This window comes from Dromaius novaehollandiae, chromosome 2, assembly GCF_036370855.1.
Source record: "Dromaius novaehollandiae isolate bDroNov1 chromosome 2, bDroNov1.hap1, whole genome shotgun sequence".
NCBI classification, from domain to species: Eukaryota; Metazoa; Chordata; class Aves; order Casuariiformes; family Dromaiidae; genus Dromaius; species Dromaius novaehollandiae.
This window is the reverse complement of record NC_088099.1, coordinates 161,497,193-161,523,347: the sequence shown is the minus strand read 5'-3', so window position 1 is coordinate 161,523,347 and position 26,155 is coordinate 161,497,193. Positions and strand designations below refer to the sequence as shown.

The 26,155-nt window shown below is 44.3% G+C and overlaps 1 protein-coding gene across 3 annotated transcripts in view; it reads left to right on the top strand.

Annotated features, from left to right (window-relative positions):
* The window catches only part of ST3GAL1 (ST3 beta-galactoside alpha-2,3-sialyltransferase 1), a 76,957-nt gene extending 59,239 nt beyond the window's left edge, over window positions 1-17,718 (top strand). For all 3 annotated transcript variants that reach the window (XM_064507892.1, XM_026113673.2, XM_026113672.2), the window contains exons 3-7: window positions 1,490-1,686; window positions 4,695-4,874; window positions 10,022-10,067; window positions 12,499-12,618; window positions 14,505-17,718. In XM_064507892.1, the coding sequence (XP_064363962.1) occupies window positions 1,490-1,686; window positions 4,695-4,874; window positions 10,022-10,067; window positions 12,499-12,618; window positions 14,505-14,678 (717 nt within the window). In that variant the 3' untranslated portion in view covers window positions 14,679-17,718. The remainder of the gene's footprint in view (window positions 1-1,489; window positions 1,687-4,694; window positions 4,875-10,021; window positions 10,068-12,498; window positions 12,619-14,504) is intronic.
* Window positions 17,719-26,155: the final 8,437 nt, after the last annotated feature.

Below are 26,155 nucleotides of genomic sequence, written 5' to 3'. Positions count from 1 at the left end.
GTTCAGTATTAGCTATTGTGGAGGAAGGAAGAACTCAAATAATAAAAACTGCTTAATAACTTAATCCCAGAGAGGGCTTTGTGATTTCTTTTAATACAAGACCATCTTATGGAGGCTGTGCATAAGTATATGGGTTAGCAAGGATTGGCAGGAAGGTTAGAACTTTGCATGCAACATTTCTTTGGCTTCTTTGTTCTCAATCCTTGGCTCCAGTGTTGTCTTGTAACTCTGAACTCCACAGACCAGTTGTTTAATTCAGTGCAAGTATGGTTGCTTTACATAGGTCTGCAAAGAGGCAGCACAGTATTTTGCTAATCAAGCAAACAAACAAACAAACAAAAATACAAGGATACATCTGGGAGTGCCTTTGTGTATGTTTGCATGAGTGAGAAAGAGAAACAGCAAGGCAAACTAATAAACTGGTGCAGGTGAGACAAATGCATCAGAAACTAAAGCCAAATTCCCCAGGGGTGTTGTTGGGAGTCGTGGGAAAAGGGATTCTTCCTAGCTCCCTCCCTGTCCCTCCTTGCTCTAGGCTTGCAGAACAAGTGCAGAGCCTTTTGGCAGTTGTTCCATTAAGAGCCGTTCTCCCTTTGGGACCTTCTCTTTGCAAGCAAACAGCACCAAGAAGAATGGGCAATGTGTTTCTGTGAGCTCGCCAGCACTCTTAAACCATGTAGGAGCCCTCAGAGAGCAGAGCCCCAGAAAGGGAGTGTCTAACCATCACCTGCCTCTCCACTCCGCACCTTCCAAATCCGACCATTGTTTCCACCATGCACCACAGAGCTACTACAAAAGAGTTTCCCTCCATAGCAACAGACACAATGACCTAGGTCCGGGGTGTTTTTCTTCATCCTGGATAATTTTTTAGATAGTTGTACTTCTTCAAACCTCAGGACTAACTCCACTCTACTGCAGCTTCCTATTGCACCAGCAGCTGGTTCCTCCATAGTCCAGAGCAGAAGCAATCTCGCCCTCCCACTTCTGGCATTCACCAAGATTTGTTGGAGGGGGGTCCATGGCTAGTTCAACCTGCTCTGCCCCTCTTCTGTGCTCCATCCGTTTTCTGATACTTTTCTGCCCTTTCTATGAGGATAGAAAGAAATCTTACACCTGTCCTAGCAGGAGATATCTGGGTGAAGGTTGGCTTAGGCTTTTAGAAACCACAGGAACATCTGTTTTGCTAGGTTCAAGTGCTCAGGGAGAATGTATGATCTTTTCCACCATTGTCAGATAATGAGGAGGTGAGACAGTCTGAGGAAAAAGAAGGAAAAAAGGGAACCATATTGAAAGGTATTGGAAGGGGTCTTCCACTTCCTTTCTTCACACTGCTATTTCCATCCTGAAGCCTTGTAACACATATCACAGGAGACACAGTGTCTGCAGTTAAATGAGCAAGGATGGTCTTTTAGAAGACAATTGAAGCTACATTTGGCTCATGCGAAAGCTGGCTGTTTTGGTAACCTAGAGTGACTTTTCTTCCCAACAGAAATTGCAAGGAGAGAAAAGTCCTAAGAATATCAATGATACTCTCAAGGAATTGTTTGAGATCGTTCCTGGGGTTGGGGATCCACTGCAGGAACGAGACATTTTCACATGCAGACGATGCGCTGTCGTGGGAAACTCCGGGAACCTTCGGCAATCTCAGTATGGCCAAGATATTGATTCCCACAACTTTGTGCTCAGGTAAGTACGTACCACCTCAGCTCCACATGCCTCCGTTGTTTAAGATTCATGAGTATTTTGGGGGGACAAGTGAACAAACAAGATTTTAGGGGATGTCTAGTGAAATTTGGTACTTAGGTCCAGTCTAAGCTCCAGGGAGGTAAAAATGAGCTGGAAGTGACTTCTAGATAACCAGAACTGAGCAACTGGAAGACTGTTCCTTATAAGGGGTGAACTAGGAGACAGCTGGATGGCTGCAGCAACTTTATAAAGGCTAGTACCACCTCTTCGTTGTGAGGCAATGAAGGGTGGATATTGTATCCCACTGAAATCACAAGGTGGGGTCCAGTTAGGCAGAGCTAAGTACACAGAGGGCACCCAAGATATCTGGACCGAATAAATTTGTCTTTGCAAAGCTGTCAGAGGAACTTTCTTAACCACGGTGGTCAGTAGCATTTGCCAGGTTTCACACCATAGTTGCCAGTACAGAAAAATTCAGGGAGCGATGCAGAATAGGTCAGATGATCTGGAAGGGAAGGCCTACTACTGAAAACACAGTATCTGGGATTGTACTCTCAGAAGCAACATGATAAACTTTAGCAGCAACCTGTGCATGGAAGTTGACAGTGAGTCAAAGATCATCCCTAACTGAATAGTTAAGCCTCATTGTGCCACTAGGCATCTGGGGTGGCTTTAGATGACATCTGAATGTTCACAAAAGTAATTTAAGGAGTTGTCCCCTTCAGTTGCTTCCCTGTCCTTGGCCAAAGGTACGTCCCCAGAAGCAGAGGCAGCTGACGTGCTCTTCAGATTTGCTTGAGCTGCTGCAGCTCTCGGCATGAAGGTATACCCACATGAAGTGAAGTGAGCAGCCTCGTACATTAATACTGCAAGTTGTAAGTGTGAGGCAACTGAAGAGCATCTATGCTTTACTTGCCTGGCCTAAATTTCAAGAGTCCTGCAGAAAAGTCTTGCTAGACTCAAAGGCTATTTTTTGGAGTGGTAGGTGAAGAGCAACACACTCAGATGTTTGTTTCTGCTCTGGGGCCTCACCCTTGCCACAGCCATGCATCCTTGAAAAGGGAGACAATCTTCATGATTTGCAATCAGATCTTTCTGTCTCTAATCTCTATTAAGGAATCTTTTGAGCTTTCCCTGCTCAAGGTAGGTCTGAAGAGATGGCACAAGGTTTTCAGGATTTGTACTGGAAAACTGTGCAAAAAAGGTGACCCTTCTGTGTGTTACTCCAGCAACAAAATCTTTTGTGACCTGAAGTTTACTTCCTCGTGCTTTGGCAATGCAGTCAAACATGGTGAAGAGCCAGGGAGTCAGAGATGACAGCTTTCATTGCAAACACCATGTTTCAGCCCAGTTTTATTTATTTAGCCACCTGTTTTCGTGACTGAAGTAACTCCAGGTCTTCCCGCTCACAGTGCCTTCCAACATGTTGTGCTGCCATGCAGATGGTGGGGAAGGTACACAGATCCGAGAGCAGGGTGTGAGTCCATAACTAAGATGCCATCTTTGTCTTTGTCTTCACTAATAGAAAGAAAGCCCTTCATTTTTTGCTTCAGGCTGACTAATCTCAAGACAAAAACATAGTAAGTACCATGCCCTTTAGAGTATTTCTACACCAAATGACGCAGATCCCTGAAGTTGGCAGAGAAGGGGGTAACTCAGTAACAAGTCTGCACAGGCCAGCGAGCTAATAACTACCTTTTAGGGAGTTAGAAGAAACTCAACGAATTCACTTGGGGGAGCACTGCGGTATTGCAGCCTGGCATGTATTTACTAAAGAGATTTTACCTACTCTGTTATCAGTAACTTGGGGAGCATGTTGTCTGGCAATGTATGATACTCCTCCTCATCAGCTATATCCTTCCTTGCACTCCCCATGCTTCTGATAGGGCCTGAGCTAATGTTTCTGCAGGAGACCAATGGATTGCAGAGAAACCCCATTTTGCTCAGAGCCGGCCTGAGGGTTTCTCCATGGTGTTGCACGGTGTCGTGGAGACATACAAAGTCATTCAGAGCCACTTAGCAGATCTCTAATGTCCATTATGCTGCTCCACAGAAACATGTCATCTCTCTACCCACGGTGAGCTAATGTATCGGTGAGGGAATTGCTGACATTTCTCCAGAGTTGCTTTTAGGAGTGAATACAAGCCTAGAGATGTTTCTGGAGTCCTGGCAGTGTTTGCAATTCAGATAACTCCCTCTGCTCCCACTTCCCTGATAGTCCCAACATAAAGTAACCCTGGTTGACCAACGCATTTTGATGGAGTGGGCTCTGAGCAGATCTTCATGCACTGACCCCAGGGTTACTGAAAGACCACACTGCTGGATCTAGCTGACGTAACAGCAGACTGTGGAGCTGATTTAGGAGTGACCCCTCATTCATGATTTATCAAAGTTTGGGGGCATACTATAAAGTAAGCCATGAGTAAATAAAGTGTCAGCACCAGACCACGTGCTTGTCACTGTGGCTTTGGTGCCTTTTCATGGAAGGACCATAAGGAATAGTTACTGTTTCTCATCACACATGATGTTGTTCGTTACCTCATCTCTAGTCATTGAAATACATCTGTACAGATGGGGTGAGAATGAAACTGCAAGAGATCTAGTTGATGAACTGCAGGGTACTATTTTTCTACCTACTAGATGCAGCAATTTCAGGATAAAAGAGACGTGCTCTCACAGAGTCAGCCTCCATTGACCAGCTCTCCACTTGACTATGAAAGGGACCCAAGGACTTGCTCAGAGAAACACCTTCTTTGCAGACTCTCTCATTCAGTCAGAGGAATCCCACACTAAAGCCTAGCTTTCATTTGCTTTTATCCTCTATAGGTGATGGTCGTTTCAGCCTGCTTGAGGACCCTTACACCCTGTCAAGGCAGTATGGCAAGTCTGCATATAGCACTCCCCCTAGCCGTGGGAGTATTTTCCTGCCACCTCAAGCAACATATTTCTTCCTACCTAATTTCTTTCCTGCTTTCTCACACTCTTACCTTTTTTTTTTTTGGCTGTAGAATGAATCGTGCCCCCACTGCTGGCTTTGAATCAGATGTTGGCAGCAAGACCACTCACCACTTTGTTTACCCCGAGAGCTACAAAGAATTAGCAGAAAATGTGAGCATGATCGTGATCCCTTTCAAAACCCTGGACCTGCGCTGGATTGTCACTGCTCTCACCACAGGCACCATCAACTTGTGAGTAACAGTAGCCTGCAAGTGGGCTGGCAGAGGGGAGTCCATGCACCTCACATTGCCACAGAAGAAAAAAGTCCACGCTGGGCCAACTCCCACTTGGGGGGCGGGGGAGGGCTAGGGGAGTTTTACAGACCCTCTCAGAGCAGAATTTTGTCCTGAAAATTTGCTTTCTAGGAACAGTTTGATGTTAAGGTGCAGTTTTTGAGGTGGGGCTCTTCTTTGGCCCCACACAACAATCTCAAGAAAATGAAAGGGGATGCTTTTGCTGCTGGAGATGGGCAGCTTAACAGCCTGCTTCCTGGGCTTTGGGGTAGAGTGCCTCATTTTGGGCTTCTCCTCATCCTTTCTTTTCTCAGTTACCTTTGGAAATAAGGCAGGTGAAGTCAGTGTGCCTGTACCCAGCAGAAATCCATTTGCAGAAGCAGTAGTTTGGTGGGTTATTCATTCAGGGGCAATCTTAAACATCCACATTATCCCACTTGTGATGCTCTGAGTAGTAGCACAGTAGTCCTCCAACATATATTATCCTATTTGCAGAAGATGACAAGAGGCAGAGAGGGATACTGGGGTTGTTCACACAAGGCAGTGAAAGCAGAGGCAGAAAGGGGACCGCAGCACTTTGACCCCACTTGACCTCACTTGGGCGAGTTAGTCAGGAGTTTGGTCCATCTTTCCTGGTGGTAAAACAAGGATGCTGATCTCTCACTCTTCCCCTCAGAAAGCCTCCAAGAGCTTCACACTTGCAGTGTTTCTCTGGCTAGAGCCAGATCCATCTATCAGAGAGCTCACTCTGTGCCGGGGTATTATTTTTCTTGCAGGATGCAGTGCTAGTGAAAGGGAGGCATTACCCTGAGAATCGCTTTCGGGCTGGAGAGCTCTTTTAAAGCCTTTTTCTCTCTTCCTCCCGTCAGGCTTAGCCTCTCATCCCTTCCCTTCTGCCTGCTTCAGAGAGCGAAGCCGGCATTGGAGTTATCTGTCTTGTGTGATTTTAATTTCCTGGTTGGAAATTGTCTCTCATTCAGGCGGTCTGGCACCAACTCATATCAGAGCTTAAATGTACAGGGGGAACAGTGCTCTGAAGATGTTGCTGGATTAGATCTGTGGCTAATTGCCAACTTGAGGAATGAGTGGCCAAGGTTGCCTTCAGGATAAGTCACAGCAGAGAGGGGGAGCGAGGGAAGATGAAATACTTGTGAGCTGTTGCCTACGTGATTTGGGTCCTTTCCAGAGTGCTGGATGCAGGAAGAGCAACGCTGCCTCCACCCTTCCTGAGAAAGGCAGTGTTTTCTCCTCCTGGGACATGGCAAGGGAGACTGGTAGTGACGTGGGAGGGAGGATCTGGGGTCAGCGTGGTTTCCCCTGAAGAAGGAGGGCAGAGGGACTGTGCCTGCCTGCATGGAGGAAAAGGCATAAACAGCATTTCTATGTATCTGGTCAAAGCATTTGCCAAATATCTCTGGGAAAATGAGTTTTCTTTTTTTCCTAAATAAAGAAACCAGGGGGAAAAAAGTGAGGGAAGATGAGGGCACAGTCAAATGAGAAATGGAGGGTCGCACTGTGTGTCCTCCATTGGCTTTTTCCTCTTCCTTTTCCCATTCATTACCTGATCTCTACACTTGCCTCAGCTCAGCCAGGTGAGAACCATGAACTCGTGCTGTCCTCCCACCCGGCAGAGGGGCGAGCTGCTTGCTGGATCAATACTGAGCTGCTGCAATCTGTCTCGTGGTAGCATGGCTCCTGGTGATTGAAAGACATGTGGAGGAGATATCCTTGCTTTATGTGTCTCTTGTGTACCTTAGCCTCAATTTATCGCATTTTACCTGGCAATAATATGCCACACTGATATTCATTCCTGATTTCTTCTCTATGAGTGCTTTTGGGATGAAACGCTGTCCTGCTAATACATTTACGGCAGCACTAGAATTAGAAATATGAACAAAATGCATGTTTCTTCTGGACACCCGCTAGCAGATTCTCTCCCTTCCTCTAAGCTGGCTTTTCCTAATCCGGAGAATGAAATTTTTGACATTTGTACTCTATTTGAGGTTATCTGCTGTTTGTAAAGCCATGACCTTGTGGGATTGCTCAGTAGCGCCCTACTTCCTGCTACACATAGAAAGCAACAGCATATCAGACTATTTTATTTCACAGAAAAGTATTTCAAAACATTTCAACTTTTTTCCCTAATTTCAGAGTCTCAGAAGATTAAAAAAATATGTCCCTATAGACTGTCAATTAGACCTTCACATTTTTAAGAAAAAACTTTTTGATGGGCCAGTCAATGGTCTTTTATTCCTTCTTCTTCTTCTTCTCTTTGCAAAAACACTTTAGATCCTTTTCAAGTCTTAGCATGTTAAGATTCTCTTAACTTGCAACAAATATGTTTTAGTTCCTTTTTAGTGATTTGGGGGGTTTTTGGCACCAGTGCTTAGGATATCCAATTGTCTTAAAAAATTCATCTTCAGGCAACATTTAAAACTCACAAAAATCAGTCCACTTAGAAAATCAGCTAAAAAATATACCATCCACGTTTCCGTCGTTATCACTCTTCGGTGCCCAAAGTGCAAAGCTGTTCACTATGTTTTGTGAGTACTTAGCTTCAGAAGTTGGAGCAAGAGGGTTGCAGCAGGAAAGCTGCCTACAAGGCAATCACAAGAACAGAGAGCAGCACATGCAGAGAAAACATTTTTGCTTAATAAGAACATTTTTGCTTAATAAGATACAGGATATGTAGTTATAATTAGGTGGTATCACATGGATTTGATGAGTATCTGTTATAAATTATTGTATAAGTATTTAACTGGAATAAATACCAGTATTTTAAGATTTCTGCTGAACTCAAAGCAGGGAAATTGCATAATTAATAAGCTGGCACATGTTGCAGTAATAAAACCGGAAAATCATAGGCACACATAACAATGCATTTAACATAATTTTAGACTAATAGACTAAACCAGTGAGCATGCATTAAGCAAACACAATGACGGATACAATATATAAGGAAATTGCTGTATACGTTTGTAAAGGAGAGAAGAGATCAAATAAAATTAAAATCCATCAGAGGCATCTCCCGTTTGGTTGATGGGACCTCCCATTTCAATGTAGCTCTCTAAGATTGAGCATTGTCCCAGGAAAGACCCAAGGAAACCCTGGGAGCAAAAACCTCCAGGCCCTTATCAGTTGTATATTGTGTCTCGTTGCCTTGGCAGGGAGATTCTGCAAGTCTGCTAGGAAGCACTGTGGTGAAAATAGCCCCATGTATCTTCACTTGTTTTGCCAAAGAGCAGTTTCTGTCTTCCTTAAAGTGCTCCACATCTTTGTCCTTGTTTAAGGGTACAGTAGATGTCCCCTGCAGAGCAGCTGGTGAGGTTCGCAGACTTCACTAGAGCCCTGCCAAGTGACTCATCTGAGACTTTTCCCAGATGATATGACTTTCACCTGCAGCCACCTTCATTGCAGGCTTCGCTCCGTGTGCCACTCCAGTATGGTACTTACCAGGTCGCTAACTCCCTGGCTGCTATGCATCCCAGGTTTTATGTGATCGTAATGTGGTAGCTCTCCATTTGGTCTTAGGCAGCATGCCAGTGCTTCTTATGCAGTTGTATGAAATTCTACAGCTAAGTGACAGCAGGATTTGGGTACTGCTTCTGAAAAAAAACAAATATCCCATGATTAAAATGGCTAATGCATCATCTGACCAAAGCACAGTACTGTCTTTGTTGAATTAGAGCTATCTGCAAATACTGTCTTGAACATCGCATCTAATTCTTACTGGTTTTGTACTATACCTGGCTAGTTGTCAGTAAAATATGCCCCCTTGTTTCCTCCACATCACCTTTTTAGAAAAGACCAGCTGTTTATTTTTAAGGTGACGAGGGGATTCTGCCAGCAAAAAAACACTTTTGTCTTCATAACCACAAGAAGGGTATGGGATCACCAAGTCTGCTTCTGCCAACTTTGCTACCCAAGGTCACGCATGGGAAGCAGGTGCAAGGGCAGATTTGCTGCGTGCAAACAGAGAGGTCTTTAGGTGGTCCCCTTTTGTTCCCCTCTCCCATTAGCGCTGCCCACCCTAGTGCATGTCCCTTGTCACATCCCCGGGGCTGCATAACCCCCATCACCTCTCCCTCCTCGTCCAGCCTGGAGCAGGGATTGCACTTTTCAGGGATGCCCAGAGGAAACAAGGACACTGCTGGGTCACCACTGTTTTGGGAGTGTATTAAAACTTAACGGTAGAATCCTTCTTATTAACAAAATTTGAGCGTAAACGTTTAGACTGAACTAGTGGAAGGCTCTGGTGGTTGCCCATGTGGAGTAAGGGTCCGTCTAGAAAGCATGCAGGGTATGTCTGGGGATGTGCTCCAGCAGTGAGGCCAGGTCCCCAGTATTTTCGCACATGAAGCGAACTCAAGGCTGTTTTCACATGCCACGCATGTGATCAGCCATGCAATGCCAGCGTGCATTGTGCATGGGACGTGGCAAAGAACAGCCTTTTTGTTTTCAAGATGTGACTCGTGATTTTGACCCAGTCAGAAGGTACAACTTGGTAGGAACTGCTGGCAACCTTCTGCTTCCCACAGCGGTTGGAGGGAGGGGAAGGCTTGCTGGTGCAGGGCCATGGACTGGGAATGCATGAGTTGTGCTGTCCACAGAAATCATGAGCTCTGCTACCACCTACTCTGAAAATCGTGCATCAGCCACAAGTATTGAAAGGGGAAAAGTCTCCCTCTGGTGGGAAAAGGTTTTTCTGCCATGGAATTAAGCTGAAAGCCATTCCTGTCTTTAAGTGCAAGTAGTAGACTTACTGCAACTGTGATGGTCTGAGAATTAGAGTCTTGGGCTCTGTGGAGTACTGACTGTATAGTATATTGCCAGCTAAAGTCCTGGTGTCCTACTGTCAACAATTACCTTTAAAATTTTTTAAAAATGTAACATCTCGCTATAAACTTTGCCTCAATGAAAGCTCAGTTCATTTTATTGCTTCATTATTTAATTGCAGCCTCATTTTACAACAAGTTATTTGATGTAGTGCTTTCAAATCATTTGGAAATATTACTCAACATGAAAAATATTCTTGGAAATACTTGAAAATATTAATATGTTGCGCTTTTACTAATCCAAGTCTTTTTTTTTTTTTCTTTTATCAGCACATATGTTCCGGTTCCAAGGAAAATCAAAGCCAAAAAAGAAAAGGTGAGCAACACAGGTCTGTTAGTTTGCTCTGCTGATCCAGCTGTAGATCTTTTGCCTCTTTGGGAGACTGCAAGAATCCAGGGAAGTCTTTCACATTCATAAAAAAGGCAAACAAAAATACACATTCTTTACAAGGCTTAGCTAAACTGAAAGTTTATTTCCTGGTGTGCCATTCAGGCCATAATTTGGCCACTAAATAGCTGAGGTTGGAAAGAGACTGCTCCTGTGATTATGCTGTTGTGTGATGGCTGGTGTTGAAGGTTGCGTTGCTCCCTCTGGTACCGCTAAGGGAGAGGAAAGGTGCTCCGTTGGCTAGCAGCACTCGCCCTCCGCAGCAGTTGCTCTATTTCCACTTGTTGCAGTCACTGGGATGTAATGATATTTTGAACTGTGGTAAGTTTTTGAAGATATTTTAAAAATAATTTGACTGTCTGAACTCCAAGCATGTTTCTTGCTCCTGGGTTGCTTGCTTACAGTAAGGAGCTAAGCAAGCTCCAGACAAATAAAAAGATGTGTATTTTCAAGTCAGTGGCGAGCTTGTGACGGTTTCACTAGCTCTTGGAGAAGGCCCACAGCCCACATGTACTAACTGCCTGCACCGAATTAAACAAGCCTGGAGCGTGGGCTGAAGCCAAATCCATGCCATGTTTAATGGTTAGCACAGTTCCTGGCACGGTTTTGTCCCAAGAGCATTGATGCTCTCCCAGGCAATGCCCAAGCACAGTTTGGGAGATAGCACAGGCCTGGGAGTATCCCCCATTTCGGATAGGAACAGAATTTAGCTATGTGGACACAGCCTGTGCTGTGCCACTTGCCTCAGGGCTAAAGAAACGCCTCTGGCCTGTTGTGTCTCACAGAGCGCATGTGTGGAAAAACGCAAGATCCCAACGTCTCCACGGCTCCTGCAGTCACAGAGCATCAAGATCACAGATGCCCGGTAGAAAGGGACAGAGTTTTGTGCCAAGCTGCCTTTCTTGCATAGGAAAGGGCCATCACTGCTCCATTGCTGTGCACACCTTCTCTAAGGCACTGTTGCTGGCACAGGCTCCCTGTGTCTCTCCTGACCCATCTGCTTCACCCTGTAGACGCCTACAGAAGAAATGGATGTGGTGCATTCAGCAAATGTCAGGTAGCAGCCTCACTGCTAAAAATAGAGCCCATTTGTAAATATATGCCTGCAAGCTGCATTTGCTGATTAAGGCATGAGTCCATCATGCAGGAGGCCAGGCTTTGCCAAAAGCTTCAGATGAGATCTTTCAACTAGTATCACTTTATATCCCCGCACTTCAGCTGTGGACTTCTATGGGGTGTAAAATAATCACTTGGCTGGTCCCTACCTGTTGTGAAGGACACATTAACCTGTGTGAAACCCCTGTGAGATGCCCTCCAGCACGCTGTTAAACTCGTGTCACTGTTTAGCCTCTAGCACCAGCCTAAGGTATGGCTGGCAGTATGGAGCAGCTTTCCAAGAAGGGAGACAGTACACCTGTACTTTCTGCCACGCTGTGCAATGCAAAACGCCCCATGAGAAGCGATTACACACAGATACAATATCAGCAATTAGCCTCTGACTTTGTAGAAAGGAAAGCCCTGCAGCTAGCCAGACAGCACTGATACACTGTCACTCTAATTACAAATGCAGCATGGGAGGGCAGAGCTGATGGCAAAGCCTCTCCTTGCCTGATCCAGGGAAGGGGTCTGAAACCCAGGGCTCCCACCGGTTGTTGGATTCACTGTCCACTCTGCTCTAATCGTAAATGCTCCATCCCCATTAGATGGCCCCATAATTTCCCCAGGAGATAATCAAGTGTGATGTATGTCTTGCAGAATATAAGGCCTAGAAAAAGAGCATTCTTGGGAAAAAGTGCAGCTGACACAACCTGATAGACTTCCTGATAGTTTATACCCAAACCCCAGGTTCCCCTAGACCTGTACCTACAGAGGGACCAAGATATGGCTGGCACATTGCTCCTACATTCCCACCCAAATCTAGTTTGGCATTTTACACCTTGTTTCTCAGGCCTCAGACTCCCCAGAGCCCACCTTCGTTGCAGCAGGATGCTACAGTGACAGGTCTGGCTGCTGCTTTTCACAGTGGCAGGAAAACTGAATACCTGTTTTCCTTCTCGCTTGTACCACCTCATACCCATTGATTTCAACAGGAATCACTCAGGATTTGCACCAATGTAAGCAGGAAGAGTATCAAGTCCTAAGAAGGAATAGTCACATGTAATTGCACATAGGAAATGTTTCTGAATGCATTTAGCTATGTGATTTTATATTTCCCTTGCACCTGCTCTTGAGGAATAACTATCATTCTTGTCTCCTCACTGTCTTACCCTGGTGTCCTTTAGGGATTAAATGCTACTGTTGTTTTTTTTTTCCCCCAAAAGTATTTTACTAATGAGCCCATCTCTCTAATTTTTCGTAGATCCTGATTTATAACCCAGCTTTTATCAAGTACGTCTATGAAAACTGGCTCCAGTATCATGGGAGATACCCCTCCACAGGCCTTCTGTCGCTGATATTTGCACTCCATGTATGCGATGAGGTAAAGGCTGGCTGGGTTTGAATATATAGATAGCACAAGAGGATCTGTTTCTTGCTGGGATGCTAGGATTGTGCCAGGGTGACTCACTCATTCTTTATTTGCCCATCTCCATCTTCTCTGCCATTTGCTTCTTAAGCCATCTTGCGGAGTCCTCAGTAACATGCAGGTGTGCTCAACTATGAATGATTTATTTTTTAATGTCAGTAGCACTTCAGATATATTTCAGAGAAACACAATTAAACGTAAAGGGTAGGATTACATTTGGCATTAAGACATCTAAATACAGATGTCTAGCTAATGGTGTCTATGTCCTCGTTAGGTGTCTATGCATCCGTCTAGTCAGTGGAGGCCCAAGTTATAATTTGTCTGACCGTTTAAGCACCTAGAGGTGTTGGTGTTGCCCTGAGCTTGCCATCTGCCTCCAGCTGCCTGGCCAGGAGGGTGTGGGTCTCTTGGTCCTGTGACTTCTGCCCACCTTGGGTAGATGTCTTGAATACACCAGGGCATCTCAAATGACATTTTTATTTGGGCAGTTGAATTGAGCTCATGTCAATATAGTCAGTGGAGCTGAGGGACTGATTCAGCAAACCATCCTGTTGGTAACACATTAGGGGAGCATTATCATTTTGTGGAGAGCACTCAGTCCATCTGGATAACTTCAATTTGGGTAACTAACCCTTAAACTTAATCCCACCTGAAGAACGCTGATTAACAACTCTCACACAAGCCGGATTCAGAAATGTATCTGGTCCATTTTCAAGTTCCTTTCAGTTCCCAGGTTTAGGGGTTTATACAGCACGTTATGGTAAATCCCTTGACTCCAGGAGTTACTTGAAGAAATTCCCAGGTTCAGGGATGTGAGGTGCTCCTAGGTGATCAGTCTTAGCTAGTTAGCATAAGGCCAGGTCAGCTCTACAAAATCCTGCAAGCACAGGCCTGTCAGCACAGGGGATAAAATCATTGTTCTGGCAAAATCCCTGGCCTGGACACAGCTCTGCTGACAAAAGAGAACTTTTGTCATCTTGGCCTAGGTTGCCTGGAGAGCCGATGGCACCATGCCAGTAGTAAAACTCCAAATTATGCTGGCAGAAACTGTAACAGTCAAGGCAGACAGGAAGGGCAGCTTAGGTGGAGCCTGGTTTCGGTGAGCAGGCAGTGAGAAAGCCTTTGACATTACCAAAAATAATTTAAAGCCAGCTTGTATGTGGGTGGGCCCAGGTGTGGGTGCCTGTTCTGTGCACTGTGACCCATTCCAGCCCGGCCATATCACCACTCCCAGTTTAAATAAAGTCAACTGTGGTGTTTGGGCTTTTATCATCCAAAGAGACAGTCCTAGCCACCGATGAGCGGACAGCTGGGAGAGCAGAGGCTGTAGGTGTATACTCGCAGGAAGAACATAGTACCCCTCTGCTTCTGGATCTCATGGAAGTGACTGTAAATGTCATGTAATTAAGCACCTAAATGTGGCTCCACATGGGTTGGCATTTTGAAAGCTAGGAGCAAGAACAAATATATTTTCACTCTTTGTGGTCATAATCCACTGAAGAGGAGACTGTCGTCTTAAGCCCTTGACCTCCTGAGGTCGGACATCATCGTTAGGGGACAGGACCATGTATTCCCCATAATGGTAAAGAGGAGGTCACGCCTAGAAATTTCCTCTTCTGCCAGGATTCAGGTATGGTGACAGTCTCAGGATGGCTTAGGGTGTAATGTCCCTTGGACAGGCCTGAGCTCATTGTTCTGTGGTTGCATCACCAAGTGCAGTGGAACAGCTTGGCCCACCACTGCCGTCCTGCTGGCTGTAGACAAACTGAGAGTTTCTTCAACTTTTCAGACTGAGATCAAGGCCTTCCAAGCCGTAACAGTAATTCTCTCTCACTTCCTAGGTGAATGTGTATGGTTTTGGAGCAGACAGCAGGGGACACTGGCATCACTACTGGGAAAACAACCCTTCCGCGGGGGCTTTCCGGCAAACAGGTGTCCATGATGGGGATTTTGAGTTCAATATAACTTTGACTCTTGCCTCCGTTGAAAAAATAAAGTTTTTCAAGGGCAGATGACCCTTGCCATGGGAAGAAGTGGGGGCTGCAATTTCCAGCATGCAGCAGAACAGATTTTAATGAAGATGATCTGGAAGCTAGCCAGGTTTAAGTGTGAATCTGCGGTGGATTTGGCATGTCTCACTGCTGCAATGATCATTGCATGGAGCTCGGCCGAAGACCAGGATCCCAGCTGCACTTCATTTCCTTCTACAGATAGCTGGGACCTACCAATCAGTCTGGGGATAAATGATATGCTGAATCACTGCTTAGGCTCTACAGCTTAATTCCTGAATTACTGATGAAAAATCTGCCTGTTGCAATTAAGGGAAACCTGGACACAAAAACTGCTATTTGTGTGTTCACTCTTTCCTTGAACAAGGCAGGAAATCCTTGAAGAAAAGTAAAAACAACTTCTGGGATCTGACACCCACTAGGGTAGCTGTGAACATCATAGTAAGGATTACCTCAAAGAAATGAATTCAATTCTGCTGTTGATCTTCTTTTTGAACCATCTCTTCAGTTTCCTCTATTACTTCTGGGTTTATGCTGTATTAAGCAAGAATGTGATGACGTTGCCTGGAGTAGTAACTCTTTCTGCCAATGCCTCAGTCTGCATTGATAGCATCTGAAAATATGAATTGAATCATCTCTGATCATGTATTATTTAATATTGCTTCCTATACAGCCATAATGAGAGGAGAAAACAATACTGAAAACTCCAGCAAAAAATGGCCTTTTTAGCTACTTGTTTGTTTGTCTTCTTTGGTTATATATATCTTTTAATTTTTTTTCTTTTTTTTTGTGGAAGATACTCTGGAATGCTGATTTTTATTTAATCAATACAGTTTAAGGTTGGGAAGTGGACTTTTTTCTTTCAGTCGTTTACATGTGCCTTTTATAATTGTGCGACAGATGTATTTTTTTTTTAAGATGACAAACCCTAAATTAAACTTTTTTATAAAAGGGGGAAAAATTAACCAAAGTTTAGCCTCCATGTGGTATATTTTGTAGTCAAAATTAATAATAGCAGTTCCTATATTGTACTTGAACAAATGCAAACAAGGCTAATTTTTAAAGGTAGCTTTTACCTTTTTTATGGGAAAATACCCAAAAGTTCCAAGGAAATTTTTCCTATTTTTTTACAAATTTAGAAAGTGGTCTCTCTTTACAAGGTCTCTATTTGAAATGGAAGAAGAAATATCATGGGTGGCAATATAAGACAGTAATATAATAGGAATACTTAGCACTGTAGCAGCCTCTACAAGGACACACTCTACACACGCTGATTCTACAGTGAAAGCCAGATTTCCAAATTATGTGCACTTCTGGAGGAATGAGTATATTAATGTCAGTACCTGTAGGCAGTGAGAGGAGGGAACTGACAATGGAGATTTTATATCCATAGATTTTTGCTAGAATCAATACATTTGATCCTCAAGGATATATGAAGTATGGCTCCAAGAACAAAGTTCAGGTGATGGGCAGTGGGGAACTGTTTCTTAATATTATGATAATAGGTTTCATGGATTACTGACCCATTTCCAGCGGGAGTCTACCTATTCCTGGCCTCAGCAGCACTCGCCAACAGTTGCTTTACCAACGTATTTCTATGGGACTTACAGCCAAGGATGCCAAACTTCTATGCGAGGAACTGAGCTCCCTGCCACATGCACATAACCCTTCAGTTTAGCAATATGGAAAGGGAAGGATTCTCCAGCCTTCATGCTGAGACCTGTTCATGATCCTTGTGTCAAGAAACCCTTTCCTAGTATGGTGGGTAACAGAACTATTCACTTGCATGTTGCAGGAGGAGCAAATTCAACAAACTTAGTATCTGCTAATGACCCTTTGTAAAAGAATGACAATTTTCTACCTGAATCATACTAGTTTGTTTGTTTTAAACATTCCCACTGTCGAAATTGTTGTAAATCAATATGTTTCTAATGAGAAAATAATAAACAGGTTTCAAGCAAAGCAGCTCTATTAAGAGAAAAAAGACGTCATGGAAGGTTCCAACAGTATCTTCACCCTGTGGCTGGATTTTGGAGATACTTTTTGCATCATAAGCACTTCAGCTATTTTAATTTCTTTTCTAATGGAGGGATGTCAGTAATTCAGAAACATTTCATTGCTGTTTCCTTCATTTTTGGAAAGACTTGGAAGAGCACACATGGTGGCTTGGTACCCAGTTCCTATTGGTTTTTGATCACAGATGGCCATTTGGAATCAAAGAAAATGATCAAAGATCAGCTAAATTCTGGTTGTCTAGTTTTGAAAGTATCCTTTTGCTGTCCAAATTAAATTTCCAATTTTTCTCTGAATATTCTGCATCTGACAGTACATACGCAATATCTTGGCTCATACTATACTGATCAGGTCTAGCATCTTCACCATGGGACAAGCTGCAGTTCCCATCTAATTTTCTTGCTGACAGCAAGCAGTAACTGTGTACCACTGATGCCATTTTTCTGAATACAAGGAGAGCAGAAAGTGAACCTGGCTATATGTAGGATGAGGAATAGTTTATGCCATCACATCCAGAGGAACTTTTAGTAGAGTCTTTTAGGTGATTCACTGTTGTCATGTTAGATCTTTTGTTACAGTGTCTCCACAATTTCTCTGCTCACCTAAAAGCCTTCAGAATGAAGAGATACCAACAGACGATGCTGGAGGAACAATTCATTCCCACTGCCAGAGCTGAAGGCTTTCTGCTTTCCTGCTAGGAACTCTGATTTTGTTTTGTTTAAAAGAAAAACAAAGAAAAACACTTAACAACCTGCCAAGGCTTCAAACTCTTGAACTGTATTTGCCACCGCTGCAAAGTCTCTAAAGCACTCCTTGAGTGTGTTGTTTTTAACCAAAGCCAACTCTCTTGAGCACTTTTTTTTTTCTCCCATGACTAGATTTTCTTCCTATTTTTCTTTGAATACATGGTTGATTATGATAATCATTTCTTTGTTCTGATTGTGAGGAGTCTCAATCATTCTTTGACATTTTATTTATTTAAGTTTTCAGTATGATATGAATCAAAATAAATTTTTATTGTAATCGAATCAAAGGTGTTTCTCTATGTCCATGCTTCGTCGTCTTCTCATAATATATTCAGTAGCAGTAGCACCTCCTTTGTCACATAACAGTGTAATGAAGCTTTATCCCTCCTCCCCTCTTCTGATGCACTTCTCCACCATCAAGGAAACCACCACAATTATGTTTACAAATCATCCCCCCCTCCCAGAGTAAAGTTTGTTTCAGCCCCATCAAAGCAAAATAACACTGGCAGCTTGCTCTTAAAAACTACTTTGTACTTGGTGTCCTGTCCACTCAAAAGAAGTGTGCTGAAATGCAACTTCCAGGTCTGAAACGATTTTGTCAGCAAAGTAATTTACATAAAATTACAATCAAAAGACTACTGGGACCAGTAAGACATGCAGCAGCACCACCAGCAACGTCCAGGCAGATAGACCAACCACAGGAGTTGGACAAAGGACTTTGCTTATACCATCAACTGAAGGCACAAAGTACCCACAGGGGAACCATATGACTTCAGTTCATGGCATGGGTGCCTCTGATGGCTCACATTCAGGAGAGCAATTAAACCCAACAATTAAAAAGGAAAGGGAGTCCCTTGCCACCTTTAAAATCTCGACTTTCACTTTTCATTCATGCAGGCTCACAGGGAGCAGAACTCAGTACATTTTGCTATCTTCAGGCAATGTGAAATAAAATGTGGTTCACTCAGTGGAAAGTTCTCCAAGGTTAGGTACTTCTATGCAGAGTAAATTTCTACATTTTCAGTTTAATTTTCTCCTGTAGATAGTGTAACATGTTGCTTTGCTCCTGAGTTTCCAAGGTAGCCTTTGGTCAGCAGAACATCAACATATCCATATGGGAATTTGGCCAGACTGGTGACACTAATACTCCTATTAAGACAGGACATTCCCCAGAATTGTTACTTTTCCCATGTAATTAGAGACTCCAGTGGTAAACAGCAGGCCAAAAGCCACAGCACCAGATACCTGAAGGCATGCAGAGGGCTCCAGCAAGCACCTGGAGAAGCTGGTGAGGTGCCACGCCTCCAGCTGGCAGCAGTGGATTCACAGGCATGGTGATGAGAATGACTGATGACCATAGTAGAATTTCTAGAAAACCTTTGGAAACAAAGGTGTTTTAGCCATTTATTTTGTTTCCAAAGTAGATGGGCCATGGTTGAATTAGGCCAGTGATGGCTTTTGGGCAACACATGCGAACAAAGCATCGTTCAGAGATGCTCCTCAAAACGCAAGTCCTGGATGCTTTTCATATCAGCATAGCAGGAGAGCAGGCCTTAGGGCTGAGCATGTATACCCTAGAACACAAGATTAAAATAAGCTAGAGACTTAAAAATGTATATGGATTCAAAGGGTGCTAAGACCTTTTCCTAAGTCTAAGAGGTAATACTAATGCCACCTGCAAGAAAATCTAGTCTTTGGAGTGCAACTGCACCAAGCTAACTCATTTACTTGTTGTTCCCAATTTCTCATCCCACAGTTAACCCATTGAGATCAGGTAACATTACCACTTAGCATTAGCAGGAATGACATGATCCAAACAAAACAAAACAAAACCAAAAAATATTTTAAAAGGAGGTTTTTCAGAAGGGAGTGTAGACAGGGGCAGTTTACATGCCCTTGCAGAAGCTGCTTCTGAATTTATAGTGAAATCTCCAGTGGAAGTTTAACTCCTGTTACTGTAGGAGCTGGAATGATTTTTTAAACCTCCATTTCCAACAGCTGCGGCAATGAGTAATCCCTGCCTTGTTGCAGCTGTGTTTGCGTCCTTCCTTGTGTCGGCACACCACCTCCTTCCCCAAAGGTGTGTGCCGTCCCTCCAGTGGTAGCTCCCTCAACGGCAGCTCTTCCTGGGCCAAGGGAGATTTGCTGGTTGTCACCCCTTGCAAGTCTGGCTGTTTTGTCACCCCTTGCAAGTCGGGCCCACAGGCCTGTGATTTTACAGCTAAGTGGGGACATCCAGCAGACCTAATAAATGAAGCTGGAGCAACGTTTTTTATTTCCTGTCATAAAGGAATGGGAAAAATTTGCATGTATACAGAATTAATGGGTGTCTGAGCACTGAGATGTGATTAACTCGTTTCAGTCAGAGCTGGGGATCTAAGTGTCTCATTATCTGTTTCATTAATGGTTAAGACTAATATCTGATTAGTGTCTTGATTTAGCCAGTAATGAGTTCTCCATGTTAATGGAGTTTTCCACTGGGTGACAGTGGGAAGGGAGGAGGGAAGGAAGGATCCCTCCAATTACCAAGCTTATGGGGTCCTTGCCACTGCGTTCACCGATGTGTTTATCCTCCCTGCACCTGTGCAGCCAGCCCCTGCACACCGTCGCGGACATGCGTGTGGGACACCAGGACACGTGGTACACGTGTGGTGTGCCAAGCACACGCAGCCAGCCTGTGCGAGAGGACCCAGTTCTGGGTCCCTCAAAGACGGATCACCCCAAACTGGAGGTACTGTCCCCCTAGGCTGGGTGAGGGCGTGAAGAGTGGGGAAGGGGGCAGAATTTGGCAAGATTTCCCACCTTAAGCCCCTGTTGAAGGTATGTGAGAAATGCAGGAAAAATGTATTTTTCCTGAATGATTTTAAGAGTCAGGATGGAGTCTGTACTGGGAAAACCTCAGGGTGACCAGGGAGTTGGAAATCTTGGGCATACATATGGCATGAGAAGCTGCTTGTGACCTGTGTGGTTATTTTTTTTTTCCCCTTGCATAAGAGGCAAAGGATACAATAAGTGGCTGGAGATGGGTAAGGAGGGAAGAAAAACTGGACAGAGACACAAAGGTGCAGCCACCTTAGCAAGGAGCACTTGGACAATGCAGCAGAGTCATTTGTTTTCTAATAACTTTTAATAATTTCCCCACTAGAGCGTGCTATTTTCCTGTTCCCATGAGTTATCTGGCCACTTCTGGAGCACATAACCCTCCTATAGCTGCGTGTGTCCCATCACAGGGACTGCTCAGAGTCGCTTTCCCCCTAGCAGTACTGCTGCATCTTCATAGACCTAATGCTCGGGATGTGTTTGCCACATCTATCTATTTTGGTCCCTGGATGAAGCCTAGCCAAGAGTTGCAGGCAGGAGCCCGCTGACCATGGAAGGGATGGGGGAGCATGAGAAGGGAGCTGAAGTCCCCTAAGGCTTCACACCCTGAGGGTTTTTTACATCAGTGCTCAGCTATCCCTCCAGTTTTTCTCTCCTGCTTTGAGAGGCGATGACACTCCCAGCTACGTGTGTGCTGTCTTTTGTATTAATCTTGTAGCAATGGTCTTAATTACAAAAAAAGAACATTATTCTTCCTTTGAAACTTTATTCCCTGGCCAGGGACAAATATTCTGGACTCTGAGATATGTGGTAATGCTCAAATATTTTTAGCTAGGGGTGTAAAAGGCTTTAGTTATGGCAGATCAAAGGGTGGGGCAGGGTCCTTTGCAGACCATAAAGGCTACTCAGCTGTTTATAGCTAGAGTTGCATATTATGCTACCAATGTAATTAACTTGTATAGTTTTGGATTTGTTTGCTCTCAGCTGTAGTACCCAGATGTTAAATGTGAGACAAGTATGTTGTAGAAAACAATCAATGCTGCAAATTAATTAACTGGATTCAATGAAAGCAGGAGCCCTATCTGGCTGTTAATTGGGAGCAGTGTGTATGACCATGCTTTAGTTGTGCCCGAAAGCCTCGGAGAGGGGGGAGCCACATGGCCCACTTGGCCAGATGCCAGCTGGGGACCCAGGAGTCCTGGCTTCTGCCTTGGGCTCCGTGACAGCTCTACTGGGTGACCACACAACGTCATGTCATCTCTCTGCTGCTGGGGACCGTGCACCCTTATCGGGGAATGGCGCTGGCTGGGGCGCGCTGGCATCCTCCCTCGTCTGGTCCAGCATCCTGTGCACCCCTGCACGTGGACCCCAAGCTGCCTGCCACTCTTCTCACCGAAGGAACCGCATCTGCCAAGCCCCAAGAGACCTGAGCATGGCCCAAAACACTCCAACCATTTTCAGCACGCTTGTCCCACATGGGAAAATGTGTCTCCTGCAGCATTGCTGGCCTTTCCCCAGCGCAAGCATGGCTGCAGTTCAACAAATACTTTACATATCCATGTACTCCACCAGCCAGCTTTCCTTGGGTAAATCAACTCCGTGAACTAATCCAGAAGAAAACTACCCTAGCAAGGAAAAAAGTCACAGGCCAATTATTCCCCAGTCTGTGCTGTCATTGGGAAGTGCAAGAACAGCCAGAGAGGGGAGTGGGCAGGCCTGCATCTAAAACAGCCAAGGTACTCTACTGCTGATGGATAAGACTCTCACCATAGAAGGAGGAGGATTGACTAAATATCAGTTCACCCTTTTGGCAGCTTTATTTTTACAAATGCTTTGATTTTTTTTTTTTTACAGATGCTTGCCTCTAGGGAGGCAAGACTTGTAGGGCAAGATAATATCCCTTGTGCTTTTTCCCTCATTTGTGAGATGATGTCCTAAATGACCTCCTGATGGGGTGGTTCTTCACAGACCCAAGCTATAATGGTGGTTTGTACAATACTACCCTATTTTGGTTACCTGGGTCAGGGACAGAGAGGGTGTCACTACCATCATGGCACTGCACAGACCAGTATATGGCCTCAAGGAGTAGCAGGATTTATATGGATGACCTGACTCAAGTGATCAATACTACCCATAGTCTTCTGAAAGGGCCCAGCACATTCAGTTTCTTTTGCTGTTAGTGGAAATTGGTTGACTGAATGTCAAGTGCAGGACTGAGCTCAGCAACCTTCAGTTTTAAACTGTGTACAAGTACTGCATCTGCACCCTGAAGTCAATCAGATTATTCCATGTGTGTTTGCCTATAGTATCTCATTACATACAAAGGAGATACAGCCCTTGTAAATCAGGAAGCTGATTAAGTGGAGCTGGAGGATTGCCTGCTTGGGTTGCTCAGACTTTCAGCAGACTTATCGACTACATTTTTTGCTTAAGCAACTGAAGCCTCTGTTCCTGTATATGGATAGACATGCAGTCATTCTGCCTGCAACCTAGCAGACACAGTGCTTTGTTAATTGCCACATCAAAATCAATCAATTTTCTTCCAATTCATTGCTGTTCTGTAAGTGGCAAACATAAGGAAAAAAAATCTCTCCAAACTATGCGCCAACCACTGTCAGGTTTAGCTTCAGGGAGACATACTGTGCTTTATTGTCACCTCTGACTCAAATACCCATGGGAGCCCAAAACTAAGAGTTCTGCAGGCACAATATGCCCCTACAACAGGTTTCCTTCATCCAGGAAAAAAAATTGTATGACCCAGAGACATGTCTTCCTGATGCAGGCTGGCCTGCCCTTGCCTTATCTCTGGACCAGAGGATGAGAAACATGTTTCACAGATCCTGAGGCTATATGGGATCTTCAGCCTCTCAAATGCCCACATGCAGAAGGAAGTGTGGTACAACAGAAACTCAGGATAGTTTTGAAAGGATTAGAGGTCCTTCATGTGACTTTCAATCTCTGGGAGAATAAGATAGGTTGGACACTTACATGGATTTAAAAATTCCACTGGATGTAATTGCAAGGCCAGAAGAGCATGATATTCACAGATACATATATATTTTTTCTTCTTGTATCATTGCAAGAACATGGCATGGTATGACAGGACACTTCCTGTGGAAAATGTCCATACTTTTCAATACAAAATGGATATGAATCAAATCTGATGCCCCGAAACATGAAGATATCAATCTGAAATTAGATTTCAGTTCAGATCTCTGCCAGTAGACATCAGCACAGCACTGCTTAAACAGCAAGGGACATGGGAATGGCCATATCAGATCAGAATGAAGGTTCATCCAACCAAGTCTCTTAAGAGTGGCTCATCACTGTTGTTTGAAAAGGAGCATGACCAGACTGATCTTTCCCTTGGTAGAGCCTCCCAGATTTTGGGAATCAGGGGTTTAAGGCTTTCCTGAGCCAGAGGTTGTAGTTAAATCGTCATGTTCAGAAGCCACTTTTGAACCTATTATTCATTAATTGGTCTGGAGCTTTTCTTTTTTAATTATTTCTGCCTTTGGTATTCATATTATCCTGTGGCAGTGAGTCTCATGTTTTAAATATGTCCTGCTTGAACAGCTGCTAACTTCAGTTTTAAATTTACTATCTGATCATTTCGTTAGGCAACCCAAGTTTTGAATATTCTGATACTGGTACAGTAAACAATTGTTACATTTCACCTCTTCTGCTGAATATTTTCATAGCCCCCTCATCATTTCATCAACATCTTTTTTATTTGTTATTCTCATTCTTTGCCCATCTCTGAGATGTGTGTGGCCAGTGTGGTCCTCTGCCTACTCCAACAGCTCCCACTTCATTGGCCGGATCCTCACAACTGACCACAGATGATGCAGGACTACAGGCCAGTGCAAAATTCAGTAGCCTGGTTTATGGATGCTCTAGCACTATTACTTCACACAGCTTTCATTTGTTTTTCAGTATCACTGTAGCTCTGCCTTAGTTGTAGCAAGCAGTCCACAAGTAGCAAAATCCCAGAGCAGGTAGAGTAAGAGCGTGCTGAGGTCCTGTGATGGGAAAAGTCCTTTTTGTGAGTGTACACCCCATTGAGAACAACCCTGCGTAGGTCACTAAAAATTTACCTGTGTTTTTTAGGGGAAGCTTGAACATGTTAGGGTGATTGTGCTCACCTACACTTGCATGAGTAAGGCTAAGCTGTTTGCCCAAGGCTTCTTTTTTGGTAAGGGAAAGAGTGGTGATGCTCACCTCACCAATTCTGGACATCAGTCTCAGGATGAAATGACTCACCCACCATTACGTCCCAGGGGTACATGAGCACTGCTGATACATCATCTCCTGGGAGTGGTATTACCCACAACACGCAGGGCGAGTTTCCTCTGGTAGACCGACCATATCTACACTGCACAGCACTGAACCCTGCATCTCCCCTAAATCGCAAGTGCTGTTACTGTGATCTAAACAAGAATTACCATTATATTTTAAATAAAGGTGTATGAAATAACGTGAGGATGCTGCAGCAGCCCACTAGAGTGGCATTTGGATGGCACAAAGCTGAATGTATATGTTGTATTCCTGGAGGTGGTGTGAAGAGAGTGCTTGAGAGTGCAAAGAGTGATCTGGGAGCTGTCATTTAACATAGTAGGCAAGTTTGGGCAATGCTATGCTATTATATAAAATGTCAAGTCCCATTCTTTGTGACTGAGGGCACAGGCACATCATTGAATATGTCTGTGCAGCTGAACTCTCTCTGTCCTAAAAATGTTGGAGCGGCTTGATCCATACTGCCTTTCAGTAACAGTTCTTGGCTTGTGCTACGCCCCAAGCATATAGACCCTGTGCCCTGTTCTCCACAATAGGGGTGGGCAATGTGTTAAGGAAAATGCTGTTCGAACTGGACATGAGTCAGATACAGAAGCCACAAGAAGACTGTGATGAACAAGTTACAATAGCCCTCTGCAGCTCTGAGAAGGACCAATGCTACGCATCACCTAGATCTGATGTCTTTTCTCCTACACACAGCACCCATGACACTGGCTAACTACAGGGGACTATACATCAAGGGCAGTGCTCCTCAGCACGGACACACCAATAAATAAGAGAGGTGAGTGTTGAGGTTTTACCCCAGCTCAAGATCAGGCCTATTAGTGCTTCAAAACTAAGCCTTTCACGTCCAAGCTTCTTTGGATCTGTGATGGATTTGAAGTCCCCACTCTAACCCAGGACAGTCCTATGCCGACTTGAGCCCAGGTCTGAATTCTGACGATCTCCGTTATTTCGCTCCTATGTTTCAAACTTTTTACCACCTCCAGGCTGTCATTGTCTTTACATAGTGGACACAACACGGGGAGCTGCATGTTTCATGTGGTAAGGAGGAGGCTAAGGGTCAACCTAATGGCAGCCTACACCTATAAGAAGGGGAGGTAAAGATGACCAAGCCAAACGTCCAGAGGATCCTTTCAGCCAATGTTTCTAGGAATCTCTGATGAACTTCAGATTTGCAGCATTTTTCTGTATATCAATATTCTTGTGTCTGTTTGCAGCACTGGTATTATGTGCGGGCAGGGGGCTTCTCTGTGAGTGGAACAGCCCCGTTCAGCCAGATGCAACTGTGGAGCTTTGAACAGAAGACAGAAGGATTTCCTTAAACCCATCAGCAAAAAGCCTGGCATCAGCTGTTTCAAGACAGGCAGTATTTTGCAGGAAGAGCAGAAATGTTAATGCTCTTACAATAGCAAGGGTTTCCTCAAGGCTGGTACAAAACAGCTTTAGCTCTTAGTCTTTCAGCTACTTGTTTCCTTTGTTTACAGCCCCCTTCAGACTGTCCTCTCCTGTGCAATCATACAACATACCAAAACCAAACCCCTAAACAAAATAAATTCATCAGCTTTGTAAACCATATTTACACCAGTCAGCCGTATCAGCCATTAC